This window comes from Heterocephalus glaber, unplaced genomic scaffold, assembly GCF_053883595.1.
Source record: "Heterocephalus glaber isolate CG9 unplaced genomic scaffold, H.glaber_assembly_v1.0 deba00000071, whole genome shotgun sequence".
Classification (NCBI taxonomy): Eukaryota; Metazoa; Chordata; class Mammalia; order Rodentia; family Bathyergidae; genus Heterocephalus; species Heterocephalus glaber.
In genome coordinates, this window is record NW_028258137.1 from 27,374,001 (window position 1) to 27,396,034 (window position 22,034).

Here is a 22,034-nt window from a genome sequence, read left to right on the forward strand (position 1 = left end):
TGTATGCCACGGACTCTCCTATGGAATAAATACCCATCAAATCAGGAGCAGGGTGCAGCTGGAGCATAGCAAGAGAAAGGTTGGGCTGCCACTGTGCAACAGGAAGGAAAACATCCCTGGGTCCAGGGTGCACCCAATGATTCTGATGTTGCTTCTCAAAATACCTTAACATCAAGCTGCCCGCATTCTGGCAGGTAGGGAGGTTAAGGTCAGAGGGCACCAGGGACTGTCACACCCAAAGAGGACAGCCAGGGATCAGCTGCCTGGGAACGTGGAACCCAGCCTCCCTTGCTGGTTCAACCAAGGCCTGGGGGACTCTTCCTGGGAGAGGGAGGGCAGCCACTCTTGGACCCCCCCCACGGAAGAGGACAGGGCTGGGGGAAGGGGAAGGGGCTGGCATGGATGCATCTTCTCACCCTAATCACTGTGTGAGGGAGGCTGGGGAAGCGGGTGTGGGAGGTTTTTATCAAGACCTTACTGGGGCAATTATCTCTGAGAAGGAGGGAAGAGGCAGTTTTGTGAAAAACAAAACTCTGACAGTAAGGATGAGGCAGATAATAGCAGGGTTTGCAGAGTGCTCTCAAGGTGCTGGGGGCCCTGGGAGATGAGGGGTGTGGGAGGGACAGGACCTAACAGCCAAGGAACAGCAGGAGTAACAGGAACCCATTTGGAGACCCTGGACTGTGCTCGATGAGAGAAAGCTCAGAGGCAACTGGAGGGAGAGGGTCCCACTGAGGGAGCAGGAGGCTCAGGGGTGACTTGTGGGGGGCACTGGAGAGGGGGTGGCCAGTGTCCCACAGAGCCCTGGACCAGCAGGCACTAGAGTCTGCAAAGCAAGCCAGTGCGCAGAGGCAGAGGAGGTGCTGCTGTCCCGCAGTCTCTGCAGGGCGCTGGGTCCAGCTCGCTCTGCAGACACCGAGTTCCACAGAAGCTCAAGTCCCTTCTATGAAATGGTGTCATTTTGCACAGAACCTGCGCACATCCTCCTGTATACTTAAATTAGTCCTAGACTGCTTATAATACCTAACATAAGGCAGATGCTGTATGAATGGCTGTTACATTACTTAGGGATTAACTGCAAAGAGAAAGTCTGTACACGTTCAGTACAGGTGCAACTGTTTTTTCTATATTTTCTGTGGGTTTTTTTTTTTTTGGTACTGGGGATTGAACTCGGGTCCTTGTGCTTGCAAGGCAAGCAGTGGAACCACTGAGCTAAATCCCTGGCCCCTTTTTCTAATATTTTCAACCTGTGGTTGACTAAAACCATAGATGTGGAACTCAAGGACACCGAGGGCCAACTGTTTGATCCTCACTGGGCTCCGAGCCTTTGCAGGAGACTGAGAAAGTGAAAAGGGAGGGCACTTTCCCACACTGCCACAGGGGACCTGAGAAGTAGAACAGCTCTGCAGGCAAAGGTGAAGCATGTGGACCCCAGAAAAGCCCTTGCTGGGGGATAAGGAGGATGCTTTGGGCTTGGGGACAGAGCTTGTACTGTGCCTTAGGAAATAGCAGATGTGGCCAGGTCCTCAGCCAAGGGCTTGTGCTGTCTCGAGAAAGGAGAGACCTCCACAGAGACAGATACCAGACCCTCATGCAGAAGTGGGACCATCAGAGCGGCAAACTGTCTTGGAGGCCAGCAGGGTGAGAGACCAGCAGGCTGGGGGGTGGGGGGGTGACTGAGATCACTGATGGGGAACAAGGGGCTGGGCCAGGTGGGTGGAGAAGGGTGCCGTCTACTCTCAGAGCCTCTGTGTGTGTGTGTGTGTGTGTGTGTGTGTGTGTGTATGGTGAAGTGTGGAAGACACAGGTGTCATGGGCCCAAGAAGGCCTCAGCTCTCTGCACTGTGTCCAGGCACTGTTCAGGGTCACTGATGCTGAGCCACAGTGATACCTGCTCTCCACCCTGCCCCCTTCAGCACGTGATGGGATGCAGAGGTCCACAAGGGCTGCCCTATGCACTGGCAAGTCCTCACAAGAGGTCTCTGGTCAGAGGCTTCGAAAGACAGGCTGGTGTGGGCAAGAGGGACTTTTCAGAAAGGTCTGAAAAACTTCTTCCCTCCGAGCTGCACCACAATCTGTGGCTCCCCCCAGCGAATGTCTTTGCTGAGCACCAACTGTGTACAAGAAGCTATGCTGGGCGCTGTGGAGACCTGGGCATCAAACAGAGAAGAAAGCTGCAGAGTCTGAGAGGGAGCAAGACAGAGCAGGGAGGGGTGTCAGGGTCAGACACACTGGGCAGCGAAGACCTCTCTGAGCAGGGGCATCCGAGCAGAGGCAGTGAGCCCTGCGCTCTGGGGCTACACCTTCCAGGCAGAAGGAACCACTGGGAAGGTGGTGGGCAAGTTCAAGGAGGCTGGAAAGGAGGGAGCTGGGGGAGAGAGCAGGGATGGGGCAGGGCGGTGCATAACACATCCTGGGCCCCAGAAGGACAGGGGCTGGGCTGAGCATGACTGGGGCTGCTGGTGAGCTTTAAGCAGAGAAGTGACATGATGTATTTTAAAGGCCTGTAAGGGCAGAAGCGAGGGGACCATTGGGGAGGCCCTTGCAAGTTTCCCAGGAAGCAATAATGGGGTCTGCGGTCTGGGCCAGGAGTGAGTGAGGTTGGAACAAAGGGCCTGCTAAGTGTGTGGCTCCCCCGCTGCCCCAAGGGCTGCCCTGAAGTCACCCAGGCCTCAAAAGTTAATGCAAGACTCTGACTAAGGGCTGTGCCCTTCTCTGGGGACCCTTCATGAGGTCCGTCCTCTGGAGCCCTGCTTGCTGCCTGGTCCCCTAGCTTGCTGTTCGGGTGCTCTTGGTCACCTCCTGAGGCAGGAGGTGGGGGGAGGAAGGGCAGGGCAGAAAACAGGGATGCAGATTTGAGGGGTTGGGTGGGTGTTGGCTTCCCCATCTGCAGAATGAAGGAGGCCTGGGAGGTATAAGCAGTGGGAACCTCAGCCTGATGAACTCCCCCAGCTAAGGAGCAGGTGGCCCTTGGCTTCTTGCACAGTGGTTTGTGTCGCAGTCACTGATAGGATGGTGCAGAGAGGGTGAAAAGGAAAGGTGGACGGGGCGTCCTAACAAGGTGGAGGATAGAAGAGATGCTGGAGTCTGGCACTCAGTTCCCGACACTGGGACAAAATCAACCTCCACTGCCTCAGTCCCACAGCTCCTGAGGCGCTGCTGGTATATCTTGCCCATGGACCTCAGAGGAGCCTGCAGCATGGATAGGGCAGTTCCTGTGCCTGCTGAAAGCAGCACCTCAGGGTGCCTCCCTTGGGGTTGGGGACTGCCCAGAGCCAGGGACTTCGTGGGGCCTCAGTCTGCTCTAGTTGTGTGATCTTGGCCAAGTAACTTCACTTGTCTGTGCGTTTCCGCATCAACCAAATGGTGCTCTCTCCTGCTGAGCTCCAACCTCAAAGACAGCCGCAGCCACAGGAAAGTTAGCTGGGTGTTGGGCGCCTGGGAATCCAGGCTGGTCCTGGAACTCTTTCAAAGCAAGGACAAGGCTGCTCAGGGTGGCTTGTCCCCATTCAGGGTCTACCCGTGACCATCAAGGCCTCAGGGAAGGCTGCGGTTTCCCTCTTCGCCACAAGGTGGCGCGCTGGGGCCCAGGACCGCGAAGGGGCTACTCACCAGCTCGGTAACATCCTGGCCGCGAAGCAGGGGCTTCTCCTCTGGGAATCGCAGCTCTTGCAGCCCGGCCATGGTCACGTCGTGCAGTAGGAGCCCTGGGAAGGAGGGAGGGCGAGGTTGGGCCTTGCTCTGAATCTCCCGGGTGGAGGAGGACATTGAAGGTAGGGTCAGGGGTCCCAGGAGACCATACTGATACTTCCACAAGATTGGCTTAGAAAGATTGCTCTTAAAAGTTCAAACATGTTTGGAAACCAAAGAGAAAAGCAACACATAATGATCTCTAAAACAGTCTTAAGCAAAAGCCTGCCTCACTTGGGCCGGGGATTTAGCTCAGTGGTTTCACCGCCTGCTGCGCAAGCGCAAGGACCCGAGTTTGATCCCCCCTACCAAAAAAAAAAAAAAGAAGGCCTGCCTCACTGAGAAGCAGAAGGGCAAGTGGGAGGCTGGAGCCAGGGTTCGGTATAGGCCCGGGAGTCGACAGCGCCATTCTGGAGGACAGAGAGGCTGGGGAAGAGGAGAGCTGAGGGCACTCCTGGAGCCAGGACAGCCCGGGAGGGGTGGGGACCGTCAGGGTGGCAGGCAGAGTGATATTTAAGGAGGGGTCCTGCAGGGAGGGGTGGCACAGGCGATCTCTCAGCCCACAGCTGCCAGATGGTAGGTCCCAGGGCCCAGTGGCCGGGTGGCTCTGGGAGACCACCAGGCTTCTGACCCTCGGGAAGAACGGGTCACCAGATGAGGCAATGGTGGGAAAGGCAGGGCACTGATAGGGCCCCGGATCCACAGTTCGTCCAGAACTTGGATTGCAGGGTGGCAGCAGTCAGAACGCACCAAGGGAAATGAGCCAAGAACATGATCTGGAAACTCCTAAGAGAATTAAAACTGGAAAAATATGCACGTTCTCTAGAAGTCAAAGAAATGCAAATTAAAAGAAGCTCGTCTTTTTGGCAAATGGAACTGGCGAAGCTTGCAGTGCTAACAAAGGTGCACAGAAACGGGCACTGGCTTATAATGCTTGCAGGCGATACACCGATACATCTTTCTGGACAGCAGTTTTGTAAAATGAATTAAAATTATTTTAAAAGTTCATACTCTCGAGACTCAGCAATCCCTTCCCTGGAAGAAATTTCCTAAGGAAACTGGAGAGGGCAGAGAATGGTGTAGCTCAGGAATGCCAAGTACAATGCCATTTACAATAGAGAGAAACTAGACACAGCTGCATGTCTGTCCACAGGTCACCAAATACACATATCACTGTAGTAACTTATAAAAGATTACTTAATAACATGAGGAAATGCTTGTAGAAAAGAAATGTGCAGTATTATCTCAAGTGTGAGAAATAGGAATGGTTCCACAGAAAAAACCTGGTAGGCTGCATACAAAAAAGTTCACAGGTATAGTCCTTGGGTGGAGGGCTGAAAACTGGGGTATACAGTCTGAAATCAGGAAAAAACATTTTTAAATGACAGAGTGTAGCAGGGCATAGTGGAGAATGCCTATACTCTCAGCACTCTGGGAGGCAGAGGCAGGATGATTACAAGTTTAAGCCCAGACTGGGAAACAATTTAGCCACAAGACATTGTCTCAAAATAAAAAATAATAAAAGGCTGGGGATGTATCTCAGTGCAAAGGACCTGGGTTCAATGCCCAGTACCACCAAAAAAAAGATTGGTTGAAAAACAATTTTTTTTGGTACTGGGGATCAAACTCAGGACCTTGTGCTTGCAAGGCAGGCACAGCGCCACTGAGCTAAATCTCTGGCCCACAAATTCTTATTCTTACAAAGCATCTCATAGCTCCTAAGTGCTTGCTTGTGCTATTTTATTTCACCCTGATAAGATGACAAAACCAGGGCTATAAGAGGTCCAATTACTTGTCCTCAAAGCCAGAGCTGGACTCCTAGTCTAGTACTCATGCTCATCCTGTACCACTATGGCGATCTAACCAGGGAGGGTGAAAGGATGAATTAACTCCTCGATTCTTCCATTTATTCCTTCCTCCTTCCCTCCCTTCCTTTCCAACTCTATATCTAGATATTTTTCAAGGGTGAAGCCTCAGACTTTCTCTCCTTCCCAGAAAACTCACAATCACACCAGCTGCTTGGTTGGGAGATAACCTTCCCACCCACCCTGCTGGTTTCTCCCTATACAGAGCCCAGGGATAAAGACAGCTCAGGGCACGGGGCCTTGGATGAAAGCCATCACTGTGGCATGAGACCAGCTGGCAGCTCCGGGCCTTCCCCACCCTTGTGTCACAAGAAGCAGGAACCGCAGAACTGGGGAGTCCCCGCTAGATCCTAGTTGGGGTTTGGGTGTCCAGCCGGCTGGGAGTACTGATCACTCAGGCCCCAGAACCCCACAGGAGAGCTGCGAAGCCACTGGAGAGCCCGATCCAATCCTCTGCACAGGGGGGCTCTGTTCCTGGTGGTGGTTTCCGAGGAAACTAGCTCACACGATGCAGATGGGCTGTATTTTTAGAAAGGCATCCTCTTTCCTTTTTCTTGCATCCTCTGGGATGTGTGCACACTCATCGGTCCCTTCCCCTAGGCAAGTCCCTTCCCGCACCATGGGACACTCTTCCCCACTAGGGTTTTTTTTAGCCACATGCCTCCCTAAAACCCAACTCAATTCAGTGACCGGGCAGCACTGGGGTGTCCTGGCCTCCCCCAGGCCCATTATAGAGCCAGCCAGGGACCATCCTCCCCACGGACAGCGCTGTTAAAAGGGACAGATGGCCTGGGATGGAGGGAGGGGCCTGGATGGGGTAGGGAGAGACCAGAATGTCCCAGCCCATGGGAAACAGCAGGCCAGGCTGTGTTGGGGATCCAGGACACAGAGGCCAGAGTGGACTTTCCCACAGGGGGAGGAGCAGAGGCTTTTCTCAAGAAAGTTATGATTTTTTTAAAAACCCAGCTGGATGGTACGTTATGAGAAGATGAGAAGATGCTACCAACCTTCTGTAGTGAAGCTGAGTTAAAGTCTGCGAGGGGTTCAGCAGCACAGGGAGTGGGGACAAACCCGGGGTCTAGGAGGCAACACGATGGCTCTCCTCACTTCCCCCCCCAACCCCTCACCCCCAGAGGGAACACGTTGCTTAAACCTCCACAGGCCTGGGACGAAGCCCAGCCTTTGTGCTCACCAGTGGTTAGCCCTGGAGACACTGACACCACGGGCACCACTTCGCTCTCTGCCTGCGTTCATTTTGGGCAAATCACTAAAAGGCTCACTGACTCACAAAAGAGGAACATTAGCCATCCCTGCCCACCTCAGAAGGTTCTGAGGTAAGCAGAATGCCTTTTAGAATTAAGATGTGTTAGGTAGATATACTAACTCCACAGGAGCAATGTAAACATTACGTACTTCAAACATGTACTAATAATTTTTTTTTTAAATGCCTTTCAAATGAAAGTGGATTTTGTTTTTTTGGGTGACATTGGGGGTTAAAACCCAGGGCATTCACACTGAACTATCCTATCCCCCAGTCCTTTTTAAAATTTTGAGACAGTGTCTCACTAAGTCCCAAAGCTGCTCAGGCTGGGCTCGAATTTGCATCCTCCTGCCTTAGCCTCCCAGAGTGGGGGATTACATGTGTGTACCACCCTGACTGGCTGAAATGAAAGTGTTTCCTTACAATATAGCTACGTGGAACAAAAGTAACTGAATGTAGCTGAGGGAGGGAGTGAGTGGGGCTTTCCTTCCCTTCCCTTGCCTACCTAAGACATTTTTTCTCCTTCTGGCTGTTAGAGGAGTCATTCCTTCTGGACGAGAGGCTGAGCTGCTGTTGGTAGGAAAGAACAGTAAGGGGTCACGGGAGAGTAAAGGGCCCCTTTGGGGAGGCGATGGAGCCCTGGGTGACTCTCAGTTTGGCTGAGTGGCAAACGAGGAGCGAGTGTGGGAAGCTCCCCAGAGCAGGGTCAGACTGCTAACTTCACATCGAGGAACTGCATTCCCATTCCACTGCTTTGGTTGCTAGTTTGTGTTTCCGGAAATGTGATCCTGTGATGAGACCTGAGCATATGAACTCTCCGACTTATCAGGTTAAAAATATCAGTGACTACTACAGTTGTTCCTGAAACTATCCAATCAGTGCTTAAGTTGATTAGTAGTGGTTACACACCCTACAGAATGAATCAATTCTTTTGTTTTCTTTGTTATTTTATTTCTTTTAAAAATTCTATTTAAGGAATGGTAGGATGGGAAGAACTAGTTAGGCAGTGGTAGGGGATGGTAGGAGGCATTTAGAAGTACACTAGGGGACTTCTGGCATCTCAATGGCAGGGGCCTCCTACCAACATTTGGTGCCGGGGGGGGGGGCAGAGGTGGGAAGGGTGTATGGTGCCAGCTCAGATGATTCCTAACCCTGAAACACAATGCTGTCCTGCTGAGAAACACGAGAAAGAAAGGCCAACCATTCACCAAGCCCAGGATGGGAACTAACGCAGAGACTGAGAGGCGGTACCGAGGAGCTGCTTGCGTCTCTCCCCCGCAGAGGGAGGGGCCCTGGAGGTCACCATCAAGGGCGGGTCCAGAGTGCCCCGAGGAGGCTGCACACTCAGCAGCTATCAGGTCCTCTGGTTATGGGAAGAGCCACGGGCAAATGCATTAAGCTGCAGCAACTGGCAGGGCCAGACCAGGCGTGACATCTCCACCCTGGGGAAAGGGCCGAGTCACTGAGAGATGAGGATGTCACAGTGGGAGAACAACCCATGTCCAAACCTGTGCTCCCACAATACCCTCCAGCCCCACTGCTGTCTGGGACCTCAGTGAGGGAGCAAACATACATCAGATGGTGATTTAGATGGCTGACCTGACCCACCCTCACCACTCCAGCACCTGTGTGAAAAGCCCGAGACCCCCCAAAGCAGGGAATCACCTTCCAACTGCACTGCGCAGGCAGCAGGGTTGGAGCCCTCCAGGTGGCTGGTCCCCGTGTGGCTCTCCCTGTTGCTATCCTGACCTCAGAGGGTTGAGACAGCACTGGGGTGGGGTGGGCTGAGAGACAGCCACAGTCTTTCCCAACATCCCCATTTCACAGACAAGAAAACAAAGACACAGGAAGGAATGCTGGTGCAACCTCCCAAGGCAGGACCAGGAAGGGGACTCAGCATCCACTATGACACTGCACCCTGCATGTACCCTGCCTCCCTGCTGAGATGGCAGGTGGGGGGGCCGGATAAGAGATTGTTTTCCTGGCCGGCCTCCATTTCTTCCTCCTAGCAACAGTCCCTTGATCTGTGCCTGACCTGCCTTTTCCTCAGGTTTCCATGAATCCTTATCCCCCAACTACGACCACCACCCACCCTGCCAACACACCCTGTCCAGCACATCCTGCTGTGCTTGCTCAGGCAGTGAGGCCTGGGTTCTGGCACTTACAGCTAAAGGCACAGCTGATGCAGCAGGGACACACGTGCCCTCCAGCCTGCTGCTTGCTCCCTCTGCCCTTCCTCATCACATCCCTGCAACCATAACAACAAAAGGAATTCTTACTATTGCTGAGTGCTCCCAAAGTTCCTGGTACCCCTGGGGCATTTTCACACGAGACTCCCTGGACCCCACCTCACCTCTCAGAGGCAGATACTGTTACCCACCCTATTTTGTAGCTGAAGAAGTGAGGCACACAGTGGTGAAATGAGCAGCCCAAGGTCTTACATCTGGGAAGTAATAAAACCCAGATTTGGACGAGCCCCAAGGCCGGGGTCCAATGTTGTGCTTCAGGTAGAGTAGAACCAAAGGCCCTGAGCTCCTAGGTGGGGCTGAGGAAGGGGACTGGATTATGCAGCGCTACTGTAGACTTGCTTCGAGAGGCTGATTCCCCCGCCTGACACACACACCCCACCTGACCAGACTGAGTGTCGCCTCCGGGCTCTTCCCTTCTCTCTCCACCTCCAGGCTGCTGTGACAGCAGCAGCTTCCCTCCACAGCAGGCCGTTCCACCATGCAGTTTCTCATCTGAGCCTCCTGACCATGGACTGAAAGCTCTGAAAAAGCTGTGAGCCCAAGTAGGTCTCTCTTCCTTTAAATCATGGGTGTTGGGTAGTTTGTCCCAGTGATGGAAAAGTGACTAAGGCACCCTGGCTATGTTTTCTCAGTAGCCCATGAGTGTGTGGGTGAGGGTTGTCATCTCCCTACTGCTCTGTCCTCCCACAGCCCAACCCTGTTCATCTGTCCAACTCCATCCTCAATGGCTGAACTGAACAAGTCGTACATGTGAGGAAGACTGGAAATCCCCCAGGCTAACCTGCCCCAGAAACTGCATGAAGGGTACAGGATGAACATTCCCGTCAGTCAAATTCCACTGCTCCAACTTCACTTTGGGAACAGGTACAACACAAGGCTTGGAGAAGCTCTCAAGAGGTCTCTGTCCACCACTCCATGCAAAGCTGGTGGACAGGGTTGGTTTGCCAGAGGTTTCTGAGGCAATGAGATTGGCCACAAACCCTGGCAGAGGCAGATGAAGCCTGAGCACGTTCGCCACTCATGAATTTCTTTTCTTCCCAGTACTGGGGATTGAACCCAGGGCTTTTGCATTTAGTTATATCCCTAACATACATTCATTCATTCATTCATATTTATTTATTTATTTGCAGGGTCTCACTTAGTTGCCCTGGCTGGGCTTGAATTTGGGATCCTCTTGCTTCAGTCTCACAGGTGTGCACCCCCCCCCCCGGGTCCACCTCGTGCATCTTAAGCCAGATTCTCTCCTCGCTGTCAAATCTTACTGGAGTCTCCAACCTCCCCATGGAGCTTACTAGACCACCTAAAGGGGAACAGCGTTAGTAGCTCTCTCATTCCAGGCTCAGCTGGGAGAAAGAAAAAGACCCTGGAGCCAACGGAACCATGGGCCAAGGTCTGGGACCAGGAGGCTGGAGATGCAGCAGGTGAAAAGCACAGGGAAAGCATTTGGACCTCCTCATTAGCCACCAAGGAAATGCAAATGACATAATGAGGTATCGAGAGCTGCTCAAAAACACCTTCCCAGACCCTCGAGAACAGGGGTTTTGCTCCTTGGTGGTGGTGATGATCCCTGTGTGGAGGACAGTGCTGGGCAGGCACTCGGTACATTTTTGCTCTATGCAAAGAAATGAGCACACAAAGGGATGCTTCTCCTTCACTCTAACTCCAAACTACTACTTGGTCACATGCAGTCCTGGCGAGCGGAGAGGAGACGGGCACCACACGTCCACCTCCTGTTGGCGGGACTGCGGTGGGCTCAGCTTTGTCTGGGAGCCACCTGGGAGTTTGTCAAATGCAAGCACCTGGCAAGCACTGATGTGCACACACAGAGACAGTGCACGGGGATGCTCAGTGAGGCACTGTGGGGAATCGGAGGAGTGGAAACAACAAATGCACATCGGGAGAACGGCTACACAGATTATGGAGCCTCTGTGCCCAGGAGTACCATGCAGCTATTTTAAAAGGTCGCTCTACCCACAGAAAGAGAAAGCATTCTAAAATATGCAGCTAGATAATCCCATTTATGTAAAAAACAGATACACTGAATTGGTTCACATATTGTCAAAGTAAAAAAGAAATCCTCAAAAGACTCAGGGTAAATTGTCTCTGGGGAGGGAGATAAGGATTTGGAAGGGGGTAAAAGGGAAGGTTTTTTTTGTTGTTGCTGCCGTTTTGCTTTGTTTAGCAGTACTGGGGATTGAGTCCAGGGCCTTCACCCTGAGCTACATTCCCACCCCTTTATTTTTTCATTTTGAGGCAGGGTCTTGCTAAGCCCCAAAGCTGCTCAGGCTGGGCTCAAACTTGCGATCCTCTTGCCTCAGCCTCTCAGACTGCTGGGATTACGGTGCGCACCACTACACCTGGTGGGACAGTTTTATTCTCAACAGCAGGTTTTATCAGATCTAAGATACCACTGATTACAAGTGACACACTTTAAAATAATAAGAAAAATGCTGCCAATTAAATTAAGACATAACAATTCCTCCCCTTTTAACTTATTTTGAAAAAAGTAGGCTTACAGAAAAATTGCAAAAAACACAGAAATTTCTCACACACCCTTCACTAAGCTTTCCCCAATGCCATGCTACAGAAACATAATACAGGCGGCGGCACCACTGAGCTAAATCCCCGGCCCCAGAAACATAATACAGTTGGGAGAAACTAGGAAATAAAACTGATATAATACTAGTACTAATTAACAGATCCTATATAAATTTCACCAATGTTCCCAATAATGACTTCTTTTGTTTGTTCATTTCAGGTCAGGACCTAATCCAGGAGGCCACATTCCATTTGGTTGTCACATCCCTTCGGTCTCTTTACTGGGGACAGTTTCTCAATCTTTGTCTTTCATGAATCTTTTTTTTTTTTGAGACAGGGTCTCACTATGTAGTCCAGGCTGGCTTAGAACGCACAATGATCCTCCTGCCTCAGCATCAGCTTCATGTTTAGCTGGGATTACAGGCCTGTGCCACCACGCCTGGCTTTTTTGACCCTGATACTTCGGAAAAGTGCTTGTCAGTTAATCTGCAGAGTGGCTCAGTTTGGGTTTGTCTGCAGTTTTCTCATGACTGGACTGAAGTCAGGCACTTCCGGCAAGGACACAACAGAAATCAGTCACTTCTTGGTGCATCAGGTCCGGGGGCACACGGTGTCCATCTGTCTCATCGCTGGTGCTGTTAATTAACCTTGACCGCTTGGGTTAAGGTAGTGTCATCCAGGCTTCTCCCCAGTAACTGTTTTCCCCCCGTGATGAGTACGTATGTACAGGAAGACATGCAGAGACCACGGAAACATCCTGTTTCTCTTCAGACTTTTGCCTTATTTTAGCAATCACTGATGATTCTTGCCCATAACAATTTTTGCTGTGGGGCTCACCTAATGATACTTTTCTACTTCCATTTTCTTGTCTACATTCATCACTTGACATCTCCTGGAAGAAAGAGACACCTTTTCTCCTCCACTTATCTGTCCCATTATTTATTTATATCAGTACGGATTCACGGATATTTGTTCTATAGGCTAAACTCCATTGCTTTTTAAAATTTCCTTGTTCAAACTGCTCTTTGGCGGCTTAGAGTCTCCTGGGGGGGGGGGGTGCACCCCTGACTTTTTGAGTAGTTTTTAATTTTATAGACTCATTAGATGTTCAAAACTCATCTTGTACTTTCTGCTTCAATCCTGAAGTCAGTCACTTCTCCAGGGTGCGCCAGTTCCTTCTTTGGGGAAAGCTGCTTCGAAGCTGAGGCTGGGTGCTCAGTGTGTTCAGTGCTCCTGGGGTCCCAAGCTCAGCAGGCAGAGCTAGGAAATCTGAGACACGAACATAGGCCTGCTTCGAAATCCATCTGCATGTGCACTTAGAACCTGAAATTTATACTTCTAATTTCTCTAACTCCAACTCGACACTAAAGAATTTATGCTCGCTCCCCTCATTTTCTTTATGTGTATTTTTTTTTCTTCAGTGGTGAGAAACCTGGCTCTCATGCTCCACAATACTTTTGCTTATTTGTTCCTTCTTAGGGCACATACAAATCAGTTTGGGAACTGATATCCACATGCCGAGCTCTTATCAGGTGGGTTTTTTTTTTTTTTTGGTATTGTACTTATAGAAAGAATTATTTTAGAGTTAGATTCAGATTTTTAAAAACATTTCACTCAGGTCAATTCTTAAAAAAGGAAAATGTAATCGGAACAAGTTGTTTAAGGTCTTCCGAAAGCTTGTTTGCATTCTGAGGTTGATGCCCCCGAATCTCTGTCATGGAGTTGTGGTGTTGGCGCTCCCCATGCAGCGTGGCTGCTAGGTGTCTAGGATGCTGGCCATGTGGCCTCTGGGTGTCATATTTTCTCCGGAGCTCGTTCAGAGCTGCTGACAGCCACTCTGAAAATTCTGATGCTCAAAGGACAGTAATAAAGGCACAGTCACAACGCCCACTTTGCCGACAGAGACTGCAGGATGCATCCCTGATTTTAGAGATGCTAAATTGTGAAAAACTGTGCAGTTTAGAATTGTGCATTTAGGGGCCGAGGATTTAGCTCAGTGGTTCTGCCACCTGCCTCGAAAGCACAAGGACCCGAGTTCGATCCCCAGTACCAAAAAAAAAACAACCACCATAGAATTGTGCATTTAGAAAAATGTGCTCTTTCATGAAGTCACAGCACCAATGTGTGAGCTCCATTACACAACATGGCTCCAGGTGCCAAACACAAACCTCCAACCCTTACCACTCCAAGCACAGGGGCAGGGACACATTCCATTTGGGCAGCTTCTGCATGTAGCAAGTGAACAAGTTCCACAGTAGCAATGACTGCTCATTGTCTCCCAATATCTATTCTCTCCTTCTCCCTCAATAATAGATTCCCAAGTTTTAGGCAGGCAGGTGAATGATGGGAATAAAGTCTACTTATGACCACACAATGTTCCACCAGTGAGATGTTATGGAAGCATGTGACTTGGGAGTAGTAGTTTTGAAAGAGGAGACATGCCACTCTGACTTTCTTCTGCTAGCTGGCTGGAATGCAGATATGATGGCAAGAACTTGAACAGCCATGTTGGACCCTCAAGGTGGCAGAGAAGTAATATTAAAGGAGTGTAGGTGACTGAGATCATGAAGTCACGTCTTGTGATAGTCTATTTCTAAATGCTCTCGGCAAAGAGGGAAATGTCTTTTTATCTTGTTTAATCTATTTTTACCATGAGCTTTCTGTCACCCACAGTTGAAGCTAATCTAAATTTGGGAGCTTTTTTTGGATGCCCATCTGACCATGCTAAAGGAGATCAAGGAAAAGATGGGGCTTTTCCCAAAGGAAAATAGGGAAATGCTTGAGCTAATCCAGAATCTGCAGCTTCCTCCCTGCCTTGAGTGCACAACCTGACAAGTGAATCACTCCAGGAGACTGAAATCAGTGCACCAGCCCCTCCCATCCACAACTCACAACTGTCCTCCATCATGACCAACACGAAAAAGTTACAAAGCTTAGTTTGGCACTTTCGTCACAAACTCTCAAGCTTCTTTGATACAGGTACCTCACTCAATTCAGCGGTGTATCTTGGCCCGATTTGGCAAATTTCTCAGAAAAAAAGCAATCCTTGTCCTGGATCTTTATGTAAGATTAAAAGAGGTAAACTGAGGCAGTGAGCCTCCTCCAGCACAGGCACCTGCAACAGTGTCCAGCACAGAGAGGGGTGAGGGAGCATCTCTTTCACCAAGGGCCCTGCTCCTCTGAATGCTCGGTTCACTGGCAGTCTGAACAATGTTCACCCGGCAATGAAGGACTCTAAGCAACTCCCAGAGCTGTCCTGCCTTAAACGCCACATCTGCGGGAGAGGGGCTCCTGTTATCCGTGCCCGGCCAGCACCTGGTCCCTTTCTTCTTCTAACAGCTCCTGTGTGTCCCTTTGGGAAACCTCTCTCCCCCATCTTCAGTTCCCATGGCTCAGGCAGGAGGTGGCCAAAGAATGGACCTAGGTATGTGTTCATTCACTGATACTGCCTGAGCACCTATGCAATGAGCATCCTCTCAAGTCCAAAACTTCTTGAGCAATGAGATTAGGCTCACAAAGTTTTGGGTTTTAGAGCATTTTTGGATTTCAGACTCTTGGATTAAGAATGCTGAACCAGGAAAGTTTATGCAATTATGCCGAAATCCAAAAAACCTGAACTATGAAACACCTCTGGTCCCAACAACTTTGGATAGGGAGCCTCAACCTGTGTATTCCAGGGACTATTCCAGGCACTGGAGATAAAATACTGAGAGTTACAGACAAAATTCCCATGTTTGTGGAGGTTTCCAGAGGAGGAGGCAGACAATCAACAAATCTAGGTGAATATATGCTGTGTCAGACGTTCTCAGTGCAATGAAAGCAGCGGTGTCACAGGAGGGGACAGAGAGCAGACTCTGGGGGCTGCAACCTAAATCACCTTGTGGAAAAGATGACATGAGCAAAGATTTGAAGGAAGACAGGGTGTGAGCCCTGGGGATGTCTGGGAGGGGCACTCAGGCCCCCGGGCACAGAGGTGTGAAGGCTGGTTGCCAATGCCCTGGTGCCTGGTGCTTCATGGAAATGAGAGCAGTCAGGGCACTGGAGCAGAGCAGGGCAGGCAAGAGGAGCAAGGGCCAGGGCGCCAGACCTATTATATTCACAGGAAAACCTCGGCTTCTCCTGAGTGTGAAAGTGTATCAGATGGTTTTCGGCAGAGTGGTGTTGAGATAGGATTTTCATCACAAGGGTCCCTCTTCCTGCCATGTAGGGGACAGAGGAGGGGGCGAGGCTGGATAGAGGGGGACCTGTCCTCACAGTGCTCCAGAAGCGCAGTGCTGGTGGCCCACACAGCGGCAGGCAGAGGTGAAGAGTCAGAGTCGGGATTCGTCCTGCAGGCAGGGATGACAGGACCTGCAGACGCATCTGATGAGGATGACGGAGGAAAGGGGAAGAGTGACCTGGAGTGTGTCCTGAGCCCCTGGACTCATTGGGTGGCCATTTGTGAGTTGGGAAGAAGAGATTTGGGGAAAGATGAGGGATTCGGTTTGAAACTTGGGCCCGGTGGAGGTTCGAATAGGCAGGTGGGTGCAGTCTGCACTCAGACCCTGGAGAGGCGTCAGGCCTGGGGGTCTCGGGTCCAAGAACACCATTATCCAGATGGTGCTCAAGGAGACCAGCTGGGGTCAACTAGGGAGTGACAAAGGCAGAGATGATGCCCCAGGACTGAGCCCTGGAGAAAGGCAATGAAGAAAAGTCAGTAGAGTAAGAAGACATTGAGGTAAAAGAGTCAGAGGAGTTTGTGGCCTAGAAACCAAGAGCACAGAGCACAAGGCCCAGTCTCCGAGATGGTTCAGGGAGGAGTGTGGTGTCCAATCATGACTAGGTCTTGGCTGGAATTGTTGGGGGAGAGAAGTTCTTTGCTGGGACTACCAGAAGGATGGTCTGTGAGTCAGCAGTCATCTTGTCATCATGAGGAAGGCTCTGGTTTAGAACTCAATCAACCCAAACAACCAAACTAGCAGGAGCAGGGAGAAAGAGATTGAGCCTGATGTCCTTGTGCACATGGTGCTGGCCATGGACACCTCACTTTCCCCTTTCTGTACCAAGAAACCTGACATAACTTCTAAGTTCTTTTTTACCACCATGGTCTCCAGAGCCAAGTGAAGCCCACCACCCTAGCTATCCTGTTGGCAATCACACATGGAAGGACAGCCTCAATGGGGTCTTGGAGGACCTCAGAGGCTTACAGCCAGTCTCTCCGCCGCACCTGAATGGCCACACTACCGTCTACTCCAGGGCTGGGCAGGGCAAGACCCTCCCAACCCAGGCACTGCTAAAGGTGAATCCTAGGCTGTGATGGGGAAAGCTCCCCCAGGTCATCCTGGGTCACCTCTGGGCCACCTGACCATTACCCCTCTCTGCCCATCCCAGTATGCTGAGTACACAGCAAACACCTGCAACTGGAGAGGGCTTTGGGGGCAGCAGGCCCATTACTGGGTGGATGAGGAAAAGGCTGTTCCAGGGCTCACCTAACAACTCCAAGGAGGAGCCAGCTGCCTTCCCTGTCCCCTACCAATGCCCAGGCCTAACACACATCTTCTCCAGAACACCAAGGGGACAGGGCTGCTAAAAGTCACTTCTGGTACTCCGAAGCCTGGCCACTAGAGCTGTCAGAAATACTATGAGATGCAGACTATGGTAGGGGGCACAAAGCTTGGACTTGGCCATGGGATCCCCACACACATACTCTGAGGGGAAGACATTCCAGAGATATTTCTGTCGTCTCCAAAGGGCTCCCACGGCACTGCATAGGACAGAGTGCATCAATGGGCATCAGTGCCTGTCCTGTCAGCCCCTGCCCTCAGGTGAAAGGGACAAGCAGGTAGTGGCTGGGCTCAGCACAAAGCCACGTGGTCAGGGATGATCAGAACCCGGTTTTTGGACCACAGTGCCGCGTGCTGGCCACCCTCGTGGTGGAGGCTGTGGCAAAGGTCTGATGTGCACACATACCAGGAAATGGTTTCCAGGGGCTGCTCTGACAAATCACCACAAACCCAGTAGTTTACAGCATTACACAGTTATCCTCTTGCAGTTCTAAAGGGCAAAAGTCCACAATTGGCATCAGTGGACCAAAGTCAAGGTTTGGGCAGGGGTGGTCCCATCTGGGGAGTCTGGGGAGAAGCTACCCCCACCTCTCTCAGCTTCCAGGACTGCATTTCTTGCCCTCCTCAGCACGAGGCCCTTCCTCCCTCAGCAGAGCACCTTGCTATGGTCAGCACATGGCCCTTCTATGGCCAACTCTCCTCCTCCTCCTCATGAGAACACATGTGGATGCATTCAGGGCCCATGTGGATGATCTTGGGAAATTTCCCCATCCAAGAGCCTGAGTCTCATCTGCAAAGTTCCTTTTGCTATATGAGACAACCTTCACAGATTCTAGAGATCAGAATCTGAGTATCTTTGGGGGCCGTGATTCACCCAGCATACCTTTAACCCTAGAGGGAGAAATGAAGGCATAGATTTACTGCAGAAGGTCCTGAACCCCACAAACCCCACCTTTGCCCATGTTGTTTGTTTCACCTGCAGGGACTTCCTCCCTCTAGACTTATGGAACACCAACTCCAGCATCCACCCAAACAGCTCCTCCTCCCTTGGCCTTCCTCTGAGCACAAAGGACTTCAGGGCCACTTCAGAATTCCCAGGGGACTGGTTCTCATCAGAACCACAGAGCTCAGTGCTTTCTTCTGTGCATTAGTTAATTTAAATTTTTAAAAAACCCAGAACTTGAAACTGGGTGTGCTGGTACATACCTGTAATCACAATTACTCAGGAGGCTGAAGCAAGAGGACTCAGGTCTGTGGTGAGCCTAGGGAATTTAGCAAGACCATGTCTCAAAAACAAAAAGGCCTGGGATGTAGCTCAGTGCTCCCGGGTTCAATCTCCAGGACTGGAAACAAAACAAAACCAGAACCTGAATTTCCTGTAATACATACTCACTGAGAAAAATGAGAAGAATGGGACAAAAGAAAGTGAAAAAAAAAATCACATTAAATCCTGCGACCCAGAGGAAACCTCTGTTAAGGTTCCAACTCTATCTTTTTATTCATTTTTCAATGGACATCTGTACCCTGAAAAAGATATTTTTAATAGCAAAAAACGCTGCTTTGAAACATCTTTTGGACTCTGTAGCCAGATATTCTGGTTAAAATTCCAGCCAGTCACTGACCTTTGGCAAATTATGTAACAGATCTGTGCCTCAGTTTCCTTATCTGTAAAAGAGGAAAATCATAGCACATATCTTCCGAAGTTGCTATGGTGATGAATTAATGTAGAGAAAGCACTTGGGACCATGTCTGGCACATGGCAAATGCCATACACATGTGAGCTGTCATCATTATTATCACCGTACTCATCTAAGGGACATCTGTTCAGGTGGCTCAGTAACTCTGGCAACGTAATTCACAGCCACCTGTGTGAGTTACGGGTTCTCAGGTATGAATGCATTCTTCTGCTAGCCACTTGTTTCCACTTTGTTTCCTCCATAAACAATCACGGAATAAACATCCTTGAATAAATACCTCTGCACACATCTTTATTTGGTCCTAAAATTTCAACTGCTGAGTCACAGATCATATATATATTAAGCTTTTGATACATCACTGCCATCTTGGAAACAGTGTTTAAGTACAGATGCACGTAAATAAAACAGACTGATGTCCCACTTTCCTGCATCACACTACACAATAAGTCACCTAGCTACCACAAGCACTAAGAGTCTGCCCTCTGAGGACTTTGAGGAGCTTGCATGCAGGTGTGACCACAGACTGGACTTCTCAAGCATCATCTCAGCTCTTACCATGCTCACAAGGTGGATCCATGTTCTCATTCTACTAATAAGGAGACTGAGGCTCAGAGAAGGCAGGAATTTGCCCAGGCACTGAGGAGCATGGAGGAGACCCAGTGATTCACATCCTCAGATTGCAAGGTTGCTGCTTTCCTTGTGCTGTTGCAGCAAGACCCAGGGAGGGAGCTTGGGAACTGCAGGCCTCAAACAGCACTGGTTATCAGTGAAGCCTCCCAGGGCTCTATCACCACCCACTTTGCTTCCCAATAAAAAGATTCACTGGGCCTGGTTTTGGGCACCTCACAGAGCTGAGGACATCTGGCCAGAAGGGCCCAATCCTGGATACCATGTCCCACTCCACCCCAAGTAGTGGGAACCTGAGACCTCAGTAAAATCTCCCACAGAAGCACCTCAGAGGGGCCTGGATTGTGCAGAGAGCCCAGGGATAGAACTGGGACACCCAGAGAAGGGACTCTGGATACTGGAACCAAGGGAAGGAGAGACCCCAGGACACCAAGGAGGTCTGCACTTGCCAGATGGTGCACTCAACACTGGTACATATCTACTCTCTAAAGGACCCAGACAGAGGCCCCACTCTCTAAAAGACCGGGATGCCTTTTACAGGGCAGAAATCGAGGCACGGAGCAGCTGCGACTTGGTCAGAGCCAGGCACTTCAGACCCCAGGCACCACTCCGGGTCAGCACTCAGGCTCACAGCTGGATCCATGGCTTCTCAGCCATACGAACTGAGGAAGTGGCTAACGTCACTGGTAAAATGGGCATGAGAATAAAATAAGAGAATGTGAAACTATATGTAGAACTAAATAGATAAGAAGTTTTAAAAAAGGTTCAGTGAAACAATTTTCTAAGACCAAGGAGAGGACAGGCAGTTTGAAGCCTCTACAAAATTATCCTGGAAGCACAGCTGGTGAGCGGGCTTAGGGAGCCTGGACTCAGTCAGTCAGCAAATATTGAGCACTTGCTGCATGTCACCACAATAAATCTGCCACCAACCTGGCACTGAGCTGCTTATGATCCAAAGGGGGAGACAAACGGGAATCTCAAGGCTGCATGTGAGCAGGGATCAAGGGGCTGAGGCAGATCCAAAGCCCCTAGCGGCCAACCACCCAAGGGCAGGTGGATCTCCGTGACGGGGACAGCCAGGACCAAGGAATCAGAGGGGAGACGCAGACTGAGAGGTGTCCCTCAGGGCACAGGTCCCAACCAGGTGTGTCACCTGCACTATCTCAGCAGGCCTCACATCTCTCGGATGGAGGAGTCAATGGTTCCATCTTCAAAATGAGAAAACTGAAGTCAGAGGTTAAGTGACTGGTCTAAAATCGCACAGCTGACTAGCCGTGGGCCTTGAGCTGGAATCCAGATCTATGTAGCAAGGAAGAGGACAAGAGGGAGCTGTACAGAGAGGTAAGGGCACAGGGGGGATGAGCTGTCTCTTCCAGGGCCAGATTTGAGGTAAACTAGGAGTTTGTGACTGATGACCGTGACTAAGAGGGTCCTGTCCCAGTTTGTGCAGGGGCCTAGAAAGCCTGGACATAATCAGGCGAGCCCATGATGAGGGAGGAAGGCTCCTAACCCGGCATCCAGGAGATGAAGACACACTGTATCAGAACCTCAAAGTTTAGACCCCCACTGGAACCCCCATCAGTTCTCCTCCAGGCCCTCTGGGGCCAGGAAGAGGAGGAGCGAGGGCCCAGTCAGTTCTGTCCTCCAGGCAGGGCCCTAAAACCACAAGGCTAAACAAACTTTCCCTCCAGGTTACCATGTTCAGACTGTGCAGCTCCCTTCAAAGTCAATGGGTCAGGCCCTCCCAGGAGAGCATGATAAGGAAAGGTTGGCGAGAAAGGTGGTAGAATGCCAGCCCTGTGGATAACAGGCTCGGGCCCCACAGTTGTGAGTGCCAGCCAGGGCGTCCAGGGCCCACGAACAATCCCCACCTGCACTTTTGTATGAGCCCACCACAAACCACAGTTGAGTTAGTGCACACACAGCCTAACACTCCCCACCCTGACCTACTCCACCCGACCACACACTCATTCAGGCCCTCCAGCTGCCACACCAATCCCTGATTCTGGCCATGCCACCTGGCTCTCTACAAACAGAAATCCCATCACTTATGTCTTCATGCTCTAACCTCGGTTCCCCTTCTTCTCCAGACCCCTTCCGGTTTCCTGAGTGCACTCACAGATCACTGCCCCTTCCCCACCTTAGAAATCCTGTGCTCTGTCCTCCTGTACCAGCCAATAGGGTCCTTTAGGGCAGGGACCAAACCTCTGGGTGCCAGAGGCCCTCAACAGGAATGTGTTCATTCCTTGTGTCATCAAGTAAACACAGACTGAGCACCCACAAAGCCCAGGTCTGGGGGGTCTGGACTGGGGCCTTCAGCTCCTGCCTGGCTTTCTCTGCTGTACTTCCCTAGGCAGAACATGGAAGCCACGGGTGCTACTGTGCTTCAGTCCCCAACGCCCCGGTTCTGCCCTGGCCTCTGTCCTAAGTCCCTTTCCCACCTCCAGCGTCTTCTGTGGAACTCAGCCACTGCTCCCCGGGTGCAGGCTTCCAGTAGCCATCGGATCCCTTCAGAGAGGCCTGCAGCTAAGGGGCCCCAGTCATCAGGGTTCAATCTGGCCTCT

The 22,034-nt window shown here is 50.9% G+C and overlaps 1 protein-coding gene across 10 annotated transcripts in view; it reads right to left on the reverse strand.

The window, feature by feature from the left end:
* The window catches only part of Ndrg4 (NDRG family member 4), a 40,623-nt gene that overhangs the window by 17,042 nt on the left and 1,547 nt on the right, over positions 1–22,034 (reverse strand). For 9 of the 10 annotated variants that reach the window (XM_087205798.1, XM_087205804.1, XM_013071594.3 and 6 more), the window contains exon 2: positions 3,613–3,707. In XM_087205798.1, coding sequence (XP_087061924.1) covers positions 3,613–3,684 — 72 coding nt within the window. In that variant the 5' untranslated portion in view covers positions 3,685–3,707. Of the gene's footprint in view, positions 1–3,612; positions 3,708–18,352; positions 18,490–22,034 lie in introns of those variants that run through there. The other variant, XM_087205813.1, reaches the window with a different exon arrangement.